This window comes from Rhamphochromis sp. 'chilingali' (genome assembly GCF_963969265.1).
Source record: "Rhamphochromis sp. 'chilingali' genome assembly, chromosome: 14".
Taxonomy (NCBI): Eukaryota; Metazoa; Chordata; class Actinopteri; order Cichliformes; family Cichlidae; genus Rhamphochromis; species Rhamphochromis sp. 'chilingali'.
This window is the reverse complement of record NC_137941.1, coordinates 16658434-16675194: the sequence shown is the minus strand read 5'-3', so window position 1 is coordinate 16675194 and position 16761 is coordinate 16658434. Positions and strand designations below refer to the sequence as shown.

The 16761-nt window shown below is 40.6% G+C and overlaps 1 protein-coding gene across 1 annotated transcript in view; it reads right to left on the bottom strand.

Moving 5' to 3' along the window:
• myo3b (myosin IIIB) overlaps positions 1 to 16761 on the bottom strand; it is a gene marked incomplete at both ends in the record, with an annotated part of 47889 nt that overhangs the window by 15471 nt on the left and 15657 nt on the right. Inside the window, 10 exon segments of the mRNA XM_080902929.1 lie at positions 139 to 319; positions 440 to 551; positions 3159 to 3364; positions 4826 to 4903; positions 6067 to 6087; positions 6858 to 6937; positions 12937 to 13066; positions 14545 to 14633; positions 14767 to 14920; positions 16058 to 16205. Coding sequence (XP_080759055.1) covers positions 139 to 319; positions 440 to 551; positions 3159 to 3364; positions 4826 to 4903; positions 6067 to 6087; positions 6858 to 6937; positions 12937 to 13066; positions 14545 to 14633; positions 14767 to 14920; positions 16058 to 16205 — 1199 coding nt within the window.

Below are 16761 nucleotides of genomic sequence, written 5' to 3'. Positions count from 1 at the left end.
ACCACCTCACATCAAATTTGCACCTGTTTCATCACGACCGATAAAAGAATATATCACAACTCATCTTTCTTTTCATATTTTTGACTTAAGTTTGAATAATCGCTCTTCCTGTTTACTGTTTAATCAAAACCAGCGTACCTGACTGGATGATTGTGGCCCCACGGCTTCTCTTCTCCTTCTCTTTTCGATAACGCCGGGCCCCGAGCCAGCCTTTAGTGTAAGCTTGCATCACCACCACCCGAGCTATTACTTCCCGCAGCAGCAGGTTCAGTTGTTCCACGTGGTAGTATTTCAGAAAAACCTGACAGGACATTTTGCTCTGCTTAGGACATCCAAAGCTTGATTATGTCTATTTCTTTTATGTCTTTACAAACTTTAATGTCTTTTACAAATACAAATAACTTCAATATTAAACTTTTTGTTTTAAAAATAACCCCACCTTTGTCTTTCCCAGCACCCAGTCTTTTAATTTGGCCCTCTCCAGTATGGCAACAGCGTTTTCTTTGCTAGTTTCAGGCATCTCGTGAGCCCGAAATGCAAGATAGTAATATCTGGAAGAGGAGATAATGAAGAGAAAAAGGACACCTTTGAACAAATGTAGTTACTCAAGCAGAGATATTGTGTTTTGCTATTATTTTAAAAAAAATCTGGGAGTATTTGGAGCTGATAAATATAAAAACTAAGCATTATCTTTGCACAGGAAGTCGTTACTTTGTTACATAGTTTTTACGTCCTCAAAAAGCATAACACAATAAAATCAAGGTTGGATAAAACACTAAGTTAAGTGAAAAACTGTGCAGAAAACCCAAAATACAGTGTCCCGATATGAGAACACAGGGTGTCAAGAGGCTAACGAATTGCTGAAGGTGTTTTTATTACAAGCTGCATTCACAGATTCACTGACACACAACTGACAGAGCTTTATTCGACGTCTTTAAGCAGTACAAATGCATGCACACAAATGCATGTAGCAGGCAGTCAGATGGATGCAGAGAAGACTATGTGCAAACTAGAAGACCCGGAATCAAACTATGAACTTGTGGACAACCTGCTTTACCTCCTGAGACACTGACATGCCAATAATAGAACAATATAAACAGATTTAAAGAATTTTAAAAAGCTACTTTCAACTGCTTTCTTAGTGACAAGGGATCACATATTTGATTTGGCAACTTTTTTAACACATTTTTAACGTATGTCATTCCTATAAAAGATTGTTCTGCCACTTATTCATTTATTTTTTGATTAGGCAGTCTAAAAGTTTCAAGTTAGGTATCTAAAAATGTTGACTTACAGCTTCAAACTTCAAACTTCTGATTTTTTAAGTGAAATAAGCCTCCATACCCTCCTAATGCAAGCTCAAAGGGATCTTTGTGTTCTCCTGGGATTGAACCAGGAATCTTTCACTTATTAGGAAAATATATAAACCACTAAATTATAGAGAATAAATCAAGCATGTGTCTGAAACTGGAGCCATCTGATATACAAATCTTGAAATGTTGAATATTTGACAAGATATTGATAATTTAGCTAACTTAGTTTTGGTAGACTAGGGGATGACGTAGTGCCTACTTACTTAACTGTCTTCAAGAAATGACATTATCAATATCAACATCTTGTTGCACATTGCTACTAGAAGTACTGTTAAGAGAACCACAGTTAAAAACTTCCTGCTGCTCAGAAATCTGAGTCAAACATGACTCTTTAACAGAGACCAGCGCTGGATCTCTTTTCAATGCATCATCGTCTCCTATTTCAGTGGCCACAGAAGATCCTCATTAGCGCAGGCCTATCAGTGTGCATCACCCACGCCGCTGTTTATTGCTCACATTGTCTGGATCCATCCACTGATCCTGCTGTTTATAAAATACCAGCATAGGACAGAGTGGTTCTAACTGTTTGCTCAGGGACATCAAGGCTCCAGAAATACTCGTTCATCTTTCGTGTTCTGGCAGTGGTCAAAAAGAAGAAGAACAACAAGAAGAAAAACTTCTTTGAACTCCCCTCCCCGCCTCAGTCTACAGCCTTTCATTCTAATTCCTGTTGATACCTGTTATTTCTTTGATGGTAAATACAAAGCACTGCAACATCAGACGAGCCTTTGATATGGGAGCACAAATTTAAATCAGTTTTCACTAAAGGTGCAGTTTAGCCATTCAGGTCTGTCTGTATGACTTCTGCCTGGCTCAGGTAGGATGATATGGATTCAATAGCAAGGTTAAAATATATTTACACACTCTCCTTCTCACACAGGCACACTTCAGGCACAGGAGACAACAGGGACGTCATCGTGCCGGGGGTTGTGTGCGATCTTCCAGTAATCGGCCTTCAATACTGGGAGCAAAAGTAGGACATGCAGGGAAACACCATGTGGTCATTCAAAGTTTCAGCTCGCCAAAATTAGGCCCACATTTTTAAAGCTTCCCCCGAAGCAACGACACTAACCAGTCATCTCAAAGTTCTTCTTTCCACAAGTCTAAGTTAATTAAATTTTATATAATCTTAAAGTCTCCACATTAGAGGTGGCTGGAATACTTTTCAAAGGAACACTGATCAAACATAAGCTTTCTGGCATTTTCGCACAGCCTCATCTAAATGTGTGGATTTTTTCCCCTTAAAATTTAGGTGTACGCTTTTAAATTGGAGGAAGCGTGTAGTGCTTAGTAACAGTTAAACGGATCCTGTCCCATATTTTTAAAAACCCAAAACAACACCCTTACGTAAAGCCCCCCGTTAATGATGAGACTTGTTTTAATTGTGCTCTAATGTAATACCGATGGGACAAGGAGACTATGTTTGAGCTTTTTCAGGTCACCGAGTATAAGAACAAACTCTTTATGAATAGTAAAAGGAAATCTATTAAAATGCATCACCCCTTATAATCACAGTTCCTCCTTGTTTGAATTTAATCCATATCTTCCAGACTGGAGTATCCACCCAGTTAAAAGAGCTGCAGGATTTAGTCTTGCACTATCACTAATGACTGCCAATTAGTCAGCCTCTTGCTCTGCTCAACATGTACCCCTATCTAATTAAAGAACCCGTGTTTTTGTGTGATGTAGAGCACGGCTCACTTGTTCTACGCCATCTCTGGGGTTGTGTCAGCGTGCGTGCGTGCTGCAGAGTGGAGGCGCCGCCTGTCTCGACGCCACTCTTACCTGTTGACAAAGTCTTCAAACAGGATGCGGTGGGAGTAGCCTTGGCGGCGGATGTTCACCGTCTCCAGGATCCCAGTGTAACGCAGCTGCACCATCACCCGCTCCTTGCAGAAGCAGAGTGCCTGCCTGTCGTCATTAGGTTTGATGCAGCGCACAAAGTGTGGCTGGCCCACGACCATCTTAGACAGCAGGTCCATCAGGGAGTACTGCACAAACACAACAATGAGGGCAGAAGCAAGAGAAGACACGAGAGAGCAGTTATATCGTTTCATATTATCAGGGTTTTTAGGTCAGATCAGATCTGCACTGGAAGAAGCATTCAAACTTTTTCCAGACAGTCTCATAACAAGCTCGATGGTACCCACGAGAATGAATCAGTATGAATCAATAAACAAATCTATCCCAACAGGACACAACAGTGTTTTCAATTCTAAAGTAAAAGACATCATGAATTATTTAGGGATTTGAAAAAAAAGCAACACTGTGTAATTCTATTTGCAGAATTGTTGGTATCAGTTATGGTAATGTTAAAAAAAATGCAATGTAATAACAAAACGAATTAAAGTGTGCAAGTAGATTCTCATTCATCCAGGTCCTGGCAGTCTTCAGCACTTAAAAACAAGGTATGTGACCTGCTTTGGGATTAAATATAGGGTTTTGTCCATCAGTTGTTTTAGAAGTGACGTCTTCAAAAACCAAAAAAGTCCACTTGCTTTCTTTTTAAGCACTAATTAAAGATGTATTTACTGAGATGTATTTACATTTTATGAAATGAAAGGTGTGTTACAGGTTCATAGTCTATGAGTATGCTAAGGTCCTCTCACTTGGATCCAATTGACCAAAGCAGAGCACATTTCATCATCAGGCCATGAGCATGACATCCCTGCAGACGTTCAAGTACCTGCCAATTCTGTGTTAACTTGTTCAACTTCACACTCGTCCTACAAGGCAATATAACAGAAATGACTACTCATCCATGGTGTCTGCAACTATTTGTGTCCACAAGTGAGTACAACCCCTACTTTATAAAGCTGCAGTGGACTTGTTGGCAGACAGTTACTGATTTACACAGAACAAATTCATTAAATTCAATTTTGCTGTCCACCAGCCATCTTCAGCAAACATTCCCCAGCTAGTCCCCAGAGCAAGCTGAGGACATCTTTTAATGCTTTTCATCAGAGGTAAATTGACAAAGAACACATGAATACCCATAATTCATTTAATGTAAATATTATATCAGTAATAACTGAAGGATCCATTGATATCAGTTACAACATCATATTAATAACAAGTTAATCCACTCATCAGTGGAAGGCTTTTAGTTGTTTTCAGACAATCAGTGCTCCTGCTTTACGTCATTGAATCTTGCTGTTTGGAGTTATTGATACAGCATAAATTAATCATATTTGTATGAGCTTCAAATTAGTCTGCAGCTTCATATGTTATGAAGATCATTAGCTGCTCAGCTGAACCTGAAAAGCAGCTATCATTTTATTTTCACATTTGAAGCTTTTCTTTGTTACTCTTACAAACAAAGTACACAGTTTAAAAATGCTCAACGGCAAAATGAGACCAGCACGCAGACTTCAGTCTCATTTTCCTGCTGATGTATGGTGGAGTACGTGTCATCCGGGCAGTCATTTTTAGTGAGAAATGCAAACACCTACACGGAAATAGGAGGCCACCGTCTGTCTCCTCATCTTGGTGGTTTCTTCTGGGTGGCGGATCATCTCCATGGTGTCCACCTGAACACAAACAGTCGCGATAAGCACGCTGCACTGATGATCAGGCCAGACTTAGGCCACTGCAACATAAAATGCAGCAGATTCAAATGAGATGCTGTTCATTTGCGACATGACATCTTCAGCGGGCTCTGCAGAAATAAAGGTATTATTACAGCAGGTCCCCTTCCTCTAAATGGGCCAGTTGGGAAAACACAGCTGTACTAACTGTGCCGTCTGTATAACACAGCCTCATAAACACTTAAAGCTAACAATCTAGAGAATAATTCGGCACTGCTGTGGGGCATGGGAAAATTGCAGAGCATTCTGAGTAATGAGACTAGCCGTCACCGAGCAGACAGTCATCCTGATGACGGCGGATTAACGAGGACACAATATAAGCTTTCTAATGGCCTTCGCAGTTCATGGCTTCATCAAAATTAATGATGCAATAGATATTTTATAGTAAGTGAATATCTTAATACTTTATTTCATCCTTGCACGGAGAAAGGAAGGTACGTGAAAGGCTGTGCGAGCTGCATAGGAACGAGACGCTCCGACACTTTGTACTTCTGTATGATCTGCTTTCAGAATAGCAAACGGCTATCGGAGACTCACTTCCACTGTTCTAACAACTGTCACTTTAATCTGAGCGCACTGGTAGCTTCTCGTAAGCGTCAGTTTCTGTCAACTTTTCTCCAACTCTGATTGAGAACGAGACGCATACATATTACATCAGTCTCACAGAGTTATTACTAAGAAGTCCTCTCTTCTTCAAGAATAACTGAGTAGGTGCTTAGTGGAAGCTCAACAAAGTAGGACTGTTATTATTCCCACTGTTATTCTGGCCTTTGTTTCCGTCTCACATGAAGCATTTTTATAATCTAAAAGACACATCGCAGTGCATTTGTTTACATTAATAACTCAGGAATGTGGCTGTGTGGAGAAAAAATGGTTCAAAAGGGATGATTTACATTTTCCAAAAGCAGCTTGTGATTGATGTTTTATGACTGGAGCTGCACAGTCAGTCTGTGAAGCGCAGTTTGAAGTTTTAGTTTTTGGATTACAATAATGCGATGATAACTTCAGTGAACTATGTTGGGTTTATTTTCTCAGATCTGTCCTGTGCTTCAGAGGTGGTGCATTTGGATTCAGAAAGTTTTACTATTATCAAACAGGGCTCTTACCTTCAACAGGTATTTGGGAGACTTTGAGTACAGCACATGTTGTCGAATAACATGGAAGGAAAGGAAGAGAGAAATGGAAAGACAAGAGGAATCTGAAACTCAGTTTTAAGAGAGGTTCGAGTGTTAAAGCATCATGTGACTTCGTATTTCCTACACAAAGATCAGATTAAAGTTAGTCAACATAGGCTGAATATTTTCAGTCATTTAAGAAACGCGATCTTAGAGATATTATTAGCTTGTGAAATTCTGCCCCTTAAACAAAGAAGGTCCAGAAATGAAAGTGTTAAAGTTCAGAGGGAGAGGCAGTAAGAGCTTTTTCTTTTAAGAAAATTTCCAGCCACTGATGCTGCCAAGACTCAGCTCAAACAAACTTAGAGTGAACATGAACAATCAGCATTGCTGGATGCAACAAGAGATTCTACATGAAATATCATGGAAAGAAAACCGTCAAGCCAATGCAGTGATTTAAGCTGATTTAGGAGAATCTGCAAAAGTCATCCTTAAAATTTAAAACGCTACCTGCCAGCGACAAAAACAACAATATTCACTAAGTCTCAGAAACTACTTTTATGATGTAGACACTGAGTGCCAGATGGCGATGCTGTATCACCACAAGCAAGACAGCAAACATAACAGGGCAGTCAATTAATGTGGCTATGCTTCACAGCACAGGTTTTTACTGGGTTTCTTATGGTGCAATGCCTGTGAGCAACAAATAAAAAAAAAATGTAAAAAAAGCATTATGGGGCTTTTTTTGCACGTGATGATTCGGGCTACGGCTGAATGCTCACCTTGGTGCGTCCTGAACCAAGCTGTGGTGGGAGAGATCTGGAGGCGGCGGTGACTCTCGCTTTGGACGTCGCCAGATTTCCTGTTGAACACAAGAATGAAGCCAGTGGACTTTCATGCAGTAATATGAGAAAGCAAATAATATTTGGGAATGAGCCAGCGGCGTTTCAGTAAACACTCCGGGATTGATTTTCTTTTCTTTTTTATTCAACATACAAGAAAAAGGTGTATAAAGCGTGCACCACTATGTTGGTGTTCATAGAGCAGGAGAGTATAAAGAAAAAAAAACTAAGCTGAATCCATGGGCTCAGGAGTGCATCTGTGTGCACAGCAGTCCAACAGCCCCACACACAGTGGAAAGGATGTGAACATAGCATATGCAAGACAGTCTGAACATTTCAAAGTTTCTGCACAAGATGTCCAAATGTTTTCTCTGGCTATATCTTCAGAGGCTAAACTGTGATTAATAGCAGTGAAAGAAGCCTTTGAAGCAGGATTGGTGACATCAAAGTCCTAATCCATGGGTGGCAGGATTTTTATAATGAGTGGGAAGTATCTTAACACATTTCAAAGGGTTTACTCCATGAATAAACAATAGCTGCACAGATGTGCCACACACACCTTTAGAAAAATACGTCTGCAGACACAGGAGGCAGCATTACCCGAGCAGCCGTGTATGGCAAGAAGGAAAACCTTTTTAAGTTTTTTTTTAAAGATAAAGCCAAAGTGACAGCCCAACAATTGTTCTAGATTTTCTACCGCACACAGACAAACTTCGAAAATGCAAATATGCTCTCGTCTTCTGCGATATCATTTCAAGACTCGCATCGGTTGGTGAGGACATCGTCTGACAGCGAGCCAGAAACTTAAACACCGGATCAGCGCCTGCCTTTTCCCAGAGGACGCTGCACTATCAAACATGTATTAGAAGCTTCAATCAAAAGCCGGACTGATCAAAATCAATTTAGGATGGATTAATTAACAGGCAGTGCACTTCTAACTTTAGACAAAGGGTGTCCTACTGGTGCCAAAGGGTTTTGCACTGAGCCAAAGCAATGTGCCGTTCATAGCACACATAGATACACACACACACAAATATGTGCACACACACACTGCTGTAGTCAAAACAACCAAAAACATATGATGTGAGCACTCTTCAAAAGAGTCTTTTAAGCTAGTACTGATGTTGCTTTTAGCTTTTGACAGTTATCTCCCGATTTCTATTTATGCATCTGCTTGTTTATTCTGCTAATAAATCAGTTTTTTTTTTGTATCAGGCAACAAACTAAATGCAAGACATTCTGCCATATTAAAATATGCTTTTTATATTTGTTGTAAATACGTTTGGAAAAATAACCAACGGATCAAAACTGGAACCCAAAAATAGAAGAAAGGACAGAGTAAAGCCCGATATGATGGAAATGTGAGCAGTTAATTGCTCATTATGAACACATGTTTGTGAGAAGGTCTTGTGTTTAGGATACCGGGAACAGATTTTACAACCTCAAAGGCCCCTTCGGCAAAACCTACACACATGCACGCACGCACGCACGCACAAAAAGTATGATCTTTGAGAACAGGGGCTGTTAAACTGTGTCGGGTATATTACCAGCACACAGGCAGGGAGGGCCCTGCTCCAATTAGCCCAGAGTAAAGCTGGATGGATTAATTGGAGTGGGTCTTGTGCAAATGAAGTGCGCTCTCTCTTCTCCCCATTAGTGCTGCTGGGCCAGATCATCTGAGCACATTTGTCATGATGAATTAGCGGCTGCGAGTGGAACGGGCTCGTGGAGTGTCACTGTGCTTTTACGCCTCTCACTTCCATGACACCATCAAGAGGAGATGAAGGGGCTGCGCTGCGATGAGAGAAACTATGACAGTTGTACCTAAGCCTTGCAAATGGACACTCGCTGCTTTCTTCGTGTATTCCTTGGCGGGTCGTATTAATTCATTCTTCCGGCGGGTTTCATATCCCCTCCTGACTAGATGATTAGAGCATTGGTTAATAGTCAGTATCCTCAAAGATTTCTGCCTCCTGAGACACGAAGCCAAGGGAACACCTGTGATGTCCGGCCTGAAAAGAAGACCTTCTAATTTAGATACAGTAAGGAGCTTGTCTAATGATGTGGATAATAATTATTCAAACACAGAGACGAGCTAGAAAAGGAAGATTTGTTCTTTGAAAGCGGATTCAGCTGAAGAATAGGCTACATGTGTTTTAAGTTACAGATGGAGACAGCCCTTATTCTCAGAGTTCTCATGATAAAAATAAAACGAAAAGAGAAAAGGAGTGGAAATATAAGAGGTTAATAATTGAAAAGGAGGGCGAGCAGGTGAGGGGAATATTTCCCAGGTCATTCAGACTTGAGAAACAGGTGGAGGAGCGTCCCACTGATCGTTTCTGCTTCACGCATGTTGCTCTTGGCATGGACTACCAAGACGCAAACAGAGAGAGGCAGAGCGGTGTGTGGGGAGTGGGGGGTAGAAAGAGAAGAAAAAAACCCTTCCTTGGCATCTGTGCGTTCACTTTGAAAATTAAGCCCAGCAAGAATCCTGTAGGAAAAAAAAAAGCTCAAGCTGGCAGTTGTATTGGGGTTCTATTGACAAGAATAGTCAATGTGCTCGGGATTAAAAAGCAATCCCGCGTTCAATATGACACCTCCCTACATGCTTTTATGAGTGCCAGTGTGCGCCTTGTACTTCAGAAGCTGTGGATCGAGCTGTCGACACGGGGGACAATCAAAGTTGTAAGAGAGAGCAGCCTTCCTGAGCTGAGTGAGCAGAGCCTTGCTGGATATTTCTGCCCGCTCTCCCGCTCTCTTTTTGAAAACATGTGATCTAGAAACTCAACTCAGCAACCAAGCAAATTAGATTAAAGCACCCGTAACCCCCCGCCACCCTACCCACCCTCTATAACCACCACCGGTTATGCCTAGAGATGGCTTCGGGGGCTGTTGATTTAAATGCCATCCACTACTGTCAAAGCAGATCAATCATAAAAAAGCATGGTGTAATTGGCTTTTAGTGACACAACACAGTGTTGCATTTATCAAAGGATGTTGTACCATGTGACTTAGGAGAGCCGGCTTCTTGCTATTGATGTGCAAGGCCCGTCAAAAAAAAAAAAATCCCTCTGCTGACTCAAAACATTCCCCAATACTGCGATTAGGAGAGAATTCAAACAAAAGTATTACTTGGTGAGTGTCTCTCCTGCTAGAGAGAATATGTGGAAGTGCAGTGAAAGACTGCAGTGTCTGCCGACTGGGATGAAAAAAGGCAGAGAACAAAGAGCCAAATATGTCATATCGCTGGGAGAAGCCTGTCACTTCCACACAGGAGGATCTCCTTACATGAAGGGAGACGGAGGGAGATGGCAGAGGATGGGAGAGCTGCAACTGTGGCTTTGTGTGAAGATGTAAAACCAATATGTAAATTGCTCAATATGAACTCCACAGCCCTAAAGATCTTGCAGAGCATATTAACGGCATGAGCTTCTTTAGCAACTGCAGCAATTGGCAAATGGCATAAATGCTCCAGCTGACAAATATTAGACTTCAGATTGTGATGTGACGTGGTAAAACTGACCATTAAAAACAGCTTTTTGCTTTTAAATCTGCAAAATAACTAGGGGAGTTAGGTATGAGATAAATGTAATCAAAGGGACATTAAATTATAGTATAAACTTGAAAATAAATGGGAAAAACTCAGACAGAGGATAAATATTTCACATTTGTTCTGAAGGATAGTGCAGGATCTATGATATATCTAATTATTTATTCTGCAAATACAAAGAGGAAAATACAAAGATGCATACAAACTCAGGGAGGGTTTATTTGTTTAGAAGCTGGTAATAAGAAGTCACGAATGCTATGTATTAGGTGCTAATAGCATCCCTTTCAAAGACGGCATGTAATAGTAAATCTTTATATACAGAAATCATCCCGTGATTAATTTTTTAAATGGTGGCTTGCCAATGAATAATTCAAAATGACACCAAATTACATCAGTGCAGGTCCCGTTCATACCTGTTATTTTTCAGCGTACAGTATAAGATGTTAAAACCTTATCGGTTGAATGAGAATATAGCATGTGTGTGCCTGCGCGGCCCACTATCTGTGAACTCCATCCTCTGACAAAGAACTGGCAGTCTCGATGAGCAGTGTGCATGTGCAGATGTGCTATGCTACAATCAGCAGGGCCAGGCAGCCCTGAGGCCACACACACACGCGCACACACACACGTCCACTGTACTGTGACCGTGGGTTGCCCAAGCCCTGGTAGACCCAAGTGAGCTCTGCCAATTCAAACACTGTGATTCCCCTGATCTGGGAAAGGCCCTGGCTCTGAGGAATTTGTCCATGCAAATACATCCCATTTCCTCTGACAAAACACCACCACATGTCCAAGCCTCAAGGACCCACATTCTGCAAGGCTCAAGTGCCCTCGCTATTCACCGCCTGGGAACTTTTTACTTTCTGAGGCCTTCACACTTCCCTGCTACCCTTCAATCATGAACGGTCGGGATATCACATTCTCAAATTGCGGTCGCTTGTTTTACAGTCGACAGAAACCAAAAAGCTAAATTGTCTGATTTATAGGTATTGTGTCCTCACTGCAGTGTGACATGTGCATCACCACAAACATTAACCTCCAGTGCATTCATGCACAATATGTGTAGTCCAAAACCCCAGATCCAGCATTTCGCTTTCATCTCTGCATCCAGGCCGCTGCAGGTCTACGATGATGTCCCCTAGTGGTGACACACTGAGGGGGCGGCCCAGACAGTGAAACCACCCTGGTGTAAAACAGATTTCCATCAGATCGCCCCAGATAATGGTAATTTCACAGATAACAGAGAATCCATAATGTGGAGTAAAATGCAAATTAAATCTCCCCACAAATTTTACCCCGAAGAATAGATTTATAATTTTCTCATGCGTTACTGTATCTCACTTAAACAGTGCTCCATCTTTTCCGGCACGATAAGCCCGAGCAGTGTTTCATAGCTCTTTATCTAACGAGATGATCTGCGGGTCCACAAGCTGCAATATGAAAATCGGACCTCTGACTCTAAAATTAAAAAAGATCTGTGTAAGCACGGTGTTTCTAAAAGAATCTTAAACATTTCAGGATAGTCAGGACAGACACAAACACAGTTGAAAAGAAAAAAGGAAATAAAGAAGCTTTCAGGAGTGCAGCAGTAAACACTGCAGCACATCTTAGTTTCTATTCAGTGCCTTTGTGCACTGAAATTAAGTGTTCACTGAATTGGGTTTTATAGAGTGTACTTTTCTGAAGCTCGTAATTGCAGAAAGGAAGTGGCTGAAGGCTCCCTCGTGCACAGCCAGCAATTGAAGTTTGCAGACACGCTGCACAGATTTCTACAGGAGTCTCAGCTTAGGTGCCTTTTGTGAATCGAATCTCCTTCTAATGCCACTGGGAGAGAAAGCAGGAATTTACAGGTGCCTAAAAAAGGAAGTGAATCACATAAAGTGGCTTAGCTGAAATAAAAGTAGGAAGTGGGAATCTGATAATATAAAACATCTATTAGCATTTCAGCTAAATCAAGTGACCAGGAGGGCCCCAGCCCCAGCTAATGACAAGCACATTACTCTACCTTCATTTAACCAACAGAAAAGAGGTGGGAAGAGTTGCTTTTGTGTTCTCTAAATACTCTTTTTTCATCCCCTGGGTATTTAGAAACCTTATCATAAAAATATCCCACTGCACCCACAATCTGTAGATAGCATTCAGCAGAGGGAAACCAAGAGGGACAGCTTAGTGAAAATAAAAACAGAGCGCCATGCGGAGAGCTGAGCCTCTCAAGAGATAATGGAGACTGCAGATTTATCCGAGCACGGCACGCAGAGGCTTGAAATGAAGGGGGGCTGGGGGGGGCAGCAGATGCCTGGGAGTCGCGTCTTAAAGAAACCCACTTACCTGAACATTTATGGGAAGAGTACACAGCAGCACTATTCACTGAGTGATATAGTCCCGCAATTGTTAACAAAAGGAAAGTTTCCATTTCCTCTGTGGCTAGTGGTTAGTTGCTGAGATTTTCTAAATAGCATTATATCATACCTGTTTTAGTTAAGGGGCTGGAAAACAGCTGCTGCAAAAGTTTGTTCTCTGACGTCCTCAACACCACAACAATGTCTGCAGGGAGAGTGTCTCTGTTTTTCTCCAAAAAGCCATTCACATTGTACATTACCTGTTGAGTAGGACATGAGAAATACACGTACGTGTAACAGTCAATTCACATTTTCTGAATCTGAATTGTCATCACTCTATGATAAGGCTGAAATTAATGCTGGGGTATGGTTTAATTTATGGTTTAATTTATATATATATATATATATATATATATATATATATATATATATATATATATATATATATATATATATATACATACATACACACACACACACACATCTTATGTGAGGGTAAAAAGATCCCAGAGAAAACTGATGTTCCTTTTAACCACAGAAAAACCACAGGTGTGAGCAATAAAAATACTGATGGCTGAAATCCATTTGAGGTTCAGTTGCCGGTGTTGCGCATGCTGCTTCTGCCAAACTGTCAAAGCTTACTGGAATACAGATGTTTTTAGAAACACCTGCGTTTTTCCTCAGTGACATGCGATAAGTTTGCTGTGCCGCTATCCAGTCCTGGATTTATGAAAAATTCCAATAACACAGTTCAAACAGCTTGGTGATTCCCAAAGAGCTATTAGCTGAAAGCTTGGCATATCTCGGCATGGTGTGCAGTATGTCATTAAAAAATCTGAGGAAACTGAACAACTAAAGGACAAAGGAAGAAGTAGCAGCACTAAAAAATGTCTAGCAGATGAACAGTATCTGAAAGTCATGGCCTTAAGAAATAGGAAGAAATCTACTGTTTGCTGAACCCTCGTCAAAAATGGTTTCCCAGCGAAGGATGGCTGTCAAGAAGCCATTCTTAAAGAAGGGAAACAGGGAAAAAGGGCTGAGGCCTATCCTAGCTGTCATGAGTTGACAGGCAGGGTTTCTAATCTGTCACAGGGATAACACAGAGAAACAGACAACCATTCACATTCACCCCTTTGGCCAAATTAGAATCACCAGTTACCTACACAGGCAGATCTTTGTAGTATGGGAGCTCGGGTACCCAGAGAGAATCTATGCAGGTGCAGGGAAAGAGGGTAGACTCATTGTAGGGCGCCCCAGCTGGGTGGTAGATTTGAACCCAGGACCTGGTTGCTATGAGGCTCCAGTCCTAACCACTGCTGCACTGTGCCACTCTTCATATGTTCGCATGTCTCATATTATAATCCACTCAAAAAAGTGTCTCTTTTCACATTTTCTTCATATAAGATATTTATAAGAAATAAGTATGAAAAAAGTTAACATTATGAGAAAATGTGAAGGATCACAGACTTATAGGATTTTGTTTCCTATTTTTCTCTATATGGGATGTAATAATTTTTTTTAAGTCACAACAAACCTAATCAGACCCCAAAACAGATGTAGAGAAAAATCCTTCCATAAAGTATGCAGATGTTTATGAAATACTCAAAGTAAAGGCATAATCAGAATAGAAGGTTTTACCAAGCATTTCAAAGGCCTGAACACTGGTTTACATGCTCACACCCATCATCATCAAGGCAGTAGATTGTTAGTTAAACACATCCAATGAAGTATCTGATACCTGTCCGGCATAGTGCTGAATTCCAAAACAAAGCTCCACTCGTTTTGGTATCCAAAAAAATTTGCAGCGCAAATTGTCCTCAAACTTATCTGTAAAGAAGACATGTAGAAGAAAATTACAGCACGTGAAGGCTCATTATGCATTGATCTGTGAACTCTTATGTAACTGAGTTATTTTATGTGCTACATCTCAGCATGTTTGCGACTGTAGTTCCAATCTTACCCACTAGGGTCTGGTCGGTGGCCTGAGGGAAGCGGCTCTCTTCATCCAGCAGGGACAGCAGACCCATGGGCTTCTGCAGAAACATGTCCAGAATGGGCCTATTGTCCTCATACTCCACCAGGCTGGCATCAACTTCCTCGCTCTGGTATTCCATCTAATTAGAACCAGTGAATGCAGAATAATAATCTAGTTATGGTTTCCCTAAATGACCCAATTAAACAATCTAGGCTAAATATGCAATGTGCATGTGTGGTTTAAAAAAAAAAAAAAAAAAAAAGAGTTTCTAATCAAGCAAACCACACACTTGCAGCCAGCTGTGTGTGTCTACGGCTGAAATTTACAGCGTAATAGAGTCTTTTACTGAATGCATAAAACAGAACAGCTCCAAACCAACAAATAGAGCCACTTACTTATTCATAATTTATTTCAATGTGCAAATAACCCAGAGTCAAATCACATTATTGCATCTATTTAATTTCAGATCAAAAAGTTGTTTTAAATATATATTTTACTAATAAAGTGGAACCAATGGATCTAAACCATCCTCATGTTTAAATCATTAAGTCAGAATAATCAGTTTCTGTGTACAGCAAGACTGAAGACATCCACACACAAAATAAAGATCCCTTTTCCACCGAGCATTAGCCCTACATCAGGGGAGGATGTTTTCCACAAGCTAAAGGCCTTTTTTTCAGAGATCACTGCTATAATTAATCTGAACGGGGAAAATGTAGCTTCCAATAACACTTCTGGTCCTGGAGAGAGCTAAAAATGTGAATGTAAATGAAAGTGCAGAGGCTATTATTAGTCCATATGCCGTGCGGAGTTTGGCCTCAATAAATAATAGTTTGTATTTTTCTAAAGAAATGCACACTGAGCTATCTAATGAGAAAATGTGCCACATCACTAAACCGAGCCACTTTTCTTGAGTTCTCTTTAAAAAAGACTGTTGCAAAGTTACTTCAAACAAAAGGGTTTCTGATTGATGTCAATTCATCTCCATCGAGGAAAAAAGGCTTTTCGCACTTCAGGGTAAACAGCTTCATTAAATCAATTAAGAGAGTAATTTGGGGTGACTTGTAGGAAAAATTAATGTTGAGAGCTTTTCTGAATTGGTAACTGTGTAAACACCAAATTTATTTAAGTGACTAATTTCCATAATAGTGTTTTAAATGGAATGTTCTCTGCATATTTTGTGTTATTCTTTCACCCCAAACACATTACAGTGGTATCTTCTACTTTGTGCATTAGAGCGGATCATTTAAAACCTATTTATGCATGAAGAACTCACCTGTTCGAGAGCAAATATGTGCTGGTTGAAATAAAACTGAATCTGCTCGTTTGCGATGTTGATGCACAATTGCTCAAACGAGTTCTTCTTGAAGTTTTCAAATCCAAAGATGTCCAGGATTCCCACATTCATGCCGCTCTCTATGGCACTTCAAAGGAAAAAAAGGGGGACAAACAAACTTATTCTTCTATGCGATGGAACAAGCAAATCCCCAGCAGCCATATTAATTGATAAAACTTTAATGATAATCCAAGTTCCACCCAAATACGGAGTCTGGTCTGGATGGCCTAGTCTGACGAGAAATCATAAACACCGTCTTTGAAAAAGTCAGATCTTCTTAAATGGCTTTTATTTCAGTCTCTATTGATTTAACCTCCAGTTATTTTCAATGTCTGCACTAACAATACTCACTTCTGCAACACAGCATAGATATTTATGATCCTGTATTTTATATTCAGTGCTTGGAGCTGCTACTTTCATGATCAGTCATTACCCACAGTATGTAGAGGTCACCTTTAACCAGTGCTACCAGGTTATTAATGGCAATAAGGAAATGGCTAAGATGACTGGAATGCAGACGGGAACTCTGGCTTCATCTCTGAGAGACGACTCCTTGACAGTCAATGCTCATATTTATGAAGGAATTCTTTTGGATCAATGAAAAGCCTCTTTGCAGTCTCTCTGAAGTCTTTTTAATCATCTGA